The following is a 2,192-nucleotide window of genomic DNA, read 5'->3' on the forward strand; positions in this document are numbered from 1 at the left end:
CGGTTGCAAACACGAGGTGCTCGTGCTGCCAGCCAGACACTGAGACAGCGAGAGCATGAGAAAACCAGAACCGCTTTGGAATTAAGCAAAGACTAGTCCTCGACTATTGCCGTGGCCGAGATTCCCACTTTACAGAGAACCTGCTTCCAGGCCTTAAGGCAGAAGAAAGCCTCCAAAACGGTTGTTTCTAGGAGTGTTTCTTCTACACAGCCATCCCAAAAGAGTTCTGAACCGCAATCCAGCGCATCCACCTCCCAGGCCCTTCCACGCTTCCGAGCTTGGGTGTCTGGGACGGATCTGCCACAGCAGCTGGATGCCTAGGGGGTCATTTTGCCTTTGAGGAGCAGACTTCGCTGGAACTCAGAGAACCCAGGACAGAGGTTTGGTATTTCTCTACAGAGACAAGCGCCTATTTCCAGACCCCAAACTGCTTTAGAGGATTTTCTGCATCCCCTAATTCACACTTTGCAGACCTCCAGGAAGAGGTCAGGATTCCTAGCAGATGCTGGCTCCTCACCTCCTCTGTTTTGCGCCGCAGCACGTTGGCCTGCTTCTGGAAATCTCGTTCCAGCTTAAGCAGCTCATATTGTCTCTTGCGATCCTGCAGGGAAATAGGGGTAAACCCACATGTCACACAAACACTACAGCCAGTTCCACGCTCCCTGGGACAGAACCTGCTGTTCTGCAATGCAGGTGCTCCATGGTTGTGATCTCACTGACCATAACAAGCTTGAGCCATGCAGCACCTCTGAGAACAAAGGGCAGTAATGGCTTGAAGTGTCTAGAAGAGGCTCCATGCTTTCCATTAAAGAGGTTTAGGAGCCTAAAGCAGAGAGCTTTAGGGGCTCCAGACATAAGCAAGTGGGACCATTTACAACAGATGGTGAAAGGTGGCAACCGTATGAACCAGCGTTCTCTTCAAAGCATTCCCCAGCAGCTGTTCAGACCTTGCTGAACAAAGCTCTGCAGCACGCACTGGAGCGGCTTGTTTCACTCCTCAGAGGGAGGTACAGTTTGGGGGTCACGTGCTCACCCGTTCTTTCAGCTGGATCACCTCCTTGTCCTTCTGCTGTTTCCATTGCCTGAATTTCTCAGCATCTTCTTTCATTTGGCGCATCAGCTGGACCCTTTGGGTTTTCATTTCCTGAGAAACAGAAACAGCTGGAGGCTGCTTTGTCTGCACTGGAGCAAGGCCATGAGCTGCCTGCTTAGGTCACTCACCCTGATCTCCTGGTTCAGCTTGGAGACAGTGTGTTCTGTAGATTCCTTCAGCTTTAAGAGCTTCGACTGCTCATTCAGCTTTTTCTTCAGCTCGTTGATCTGCCCTTCCAGCTCCTGAAGTCTTTTCCGACGCCGTTCACTCAGTCTGTAAAGGAATCACATGCTAGAAACAGCCCCCCCCAGCTTCTGTTATTCTCAAACAAGCACTCCCCAACTCTAGAGACACCTTATGCCACAAGAAGCAGTCGTGTGCTATCCTCTTTCCCACTATCAAACCCACTATCGGGCTCCTCTGCAACCCACACCACTCAGGTGGCACGGAGAAGGGGTGCATTTGCACCGAAGTAAGAGTTTTTACAAACAGAGGAGCAAGGCCGTGATCTTTCACAGGTGCACGGACACAGTTTTCAGTGGTCTAAGCCTGCATGGTCACTCTTACTTGGCTTGGTTGACGTCCTTCTTGGCCATATGCAAAGCAAGGACCAGCTCCTCCTTCTCTTTCTGCAGAGTGCTGACCTCCAATTCCAGATCCTTGATATTAGTCTAGAAAGGACAAGAACAGCAAACCTCCAAATGAAACCCTTGAAACTACGCCCTGAGGTGAAGCTTTAAGGCAGAAGGCCTTGAGGAACCACATTCCTTCCCAACAGGCTGTAAACCATCCTGCCTAAAGCAGTGTGAGCATCAAAGGGGCTGGGCCTCCATACACTGAAATCTAGTCAGTGCACAGAACCGTTGTGACGAATTAAAGATACGACTGAACAATTTTGGCAGCGGGAGATCCCAGCACAGCCCGTGCCAGGGGAAGCCAGGTCAGCTGGCTGTGCCACGAATGCTCACGGTGAAGAGCTTGCATTTTGGCTCGGTGCTGCCGAGCAAGCCTTTGAGTAAAAAGCCAAGAAGCCCATTTCACGCAGAACACTAGCCAGTGGCTAACGGCTTTTTGCCTGGGAGAAGGAGGACTGCGGGGG

General features: G+C 51.3%; 1 protein-coding gene across 1 annotated transcript in view; it reads right to left on the reverse strand.

Annotated features, from left to right (window-relative positions):
• Positions 1-2,192, reverse strand: part of KIF4A (kinesin family member 4A) — a gene marked incomplete at its 5' end in the record, with an annotated part of 15,459 nt that overhangs the window by 6,140 nt on the left and 7,127 nt on the right. The window contains 4 exons of the mRNA XM_010144749.1: positions 518-601; positions 1,034-1,144; positions 1,222-1,366; positions 1,661-1,764. Of these exons, the coding sequence (XP_010143051.1) occupies positions 518-601; positions 1,034-1,144; positions 1,222-1,366; positions 1,661-1,764 (444 nt within the window). The remainder of the gene's footprint in view (positions 1-517; positions 602-1,033; positions 1,145-1,221; positions 1,367-1,660; positions 1,765-2,192) is intronic.

Source organism: Buceros rhinoceros, unplaced genomic scaffold (assembly GCF_000710305.1).
Source record: "Buceros rhinoceros silvestris isolate BGI_N320 unplaced genomic scaffold, ASM71030v1 scaffold35341, whole genome shotgun sequence".
Taxonomy (NCBI): Eukaryota; Metazoa; Chordata; class Aves; order Bucerotiformes; family Bucerotidae; genus Buceros; species Buceros rhinoceros.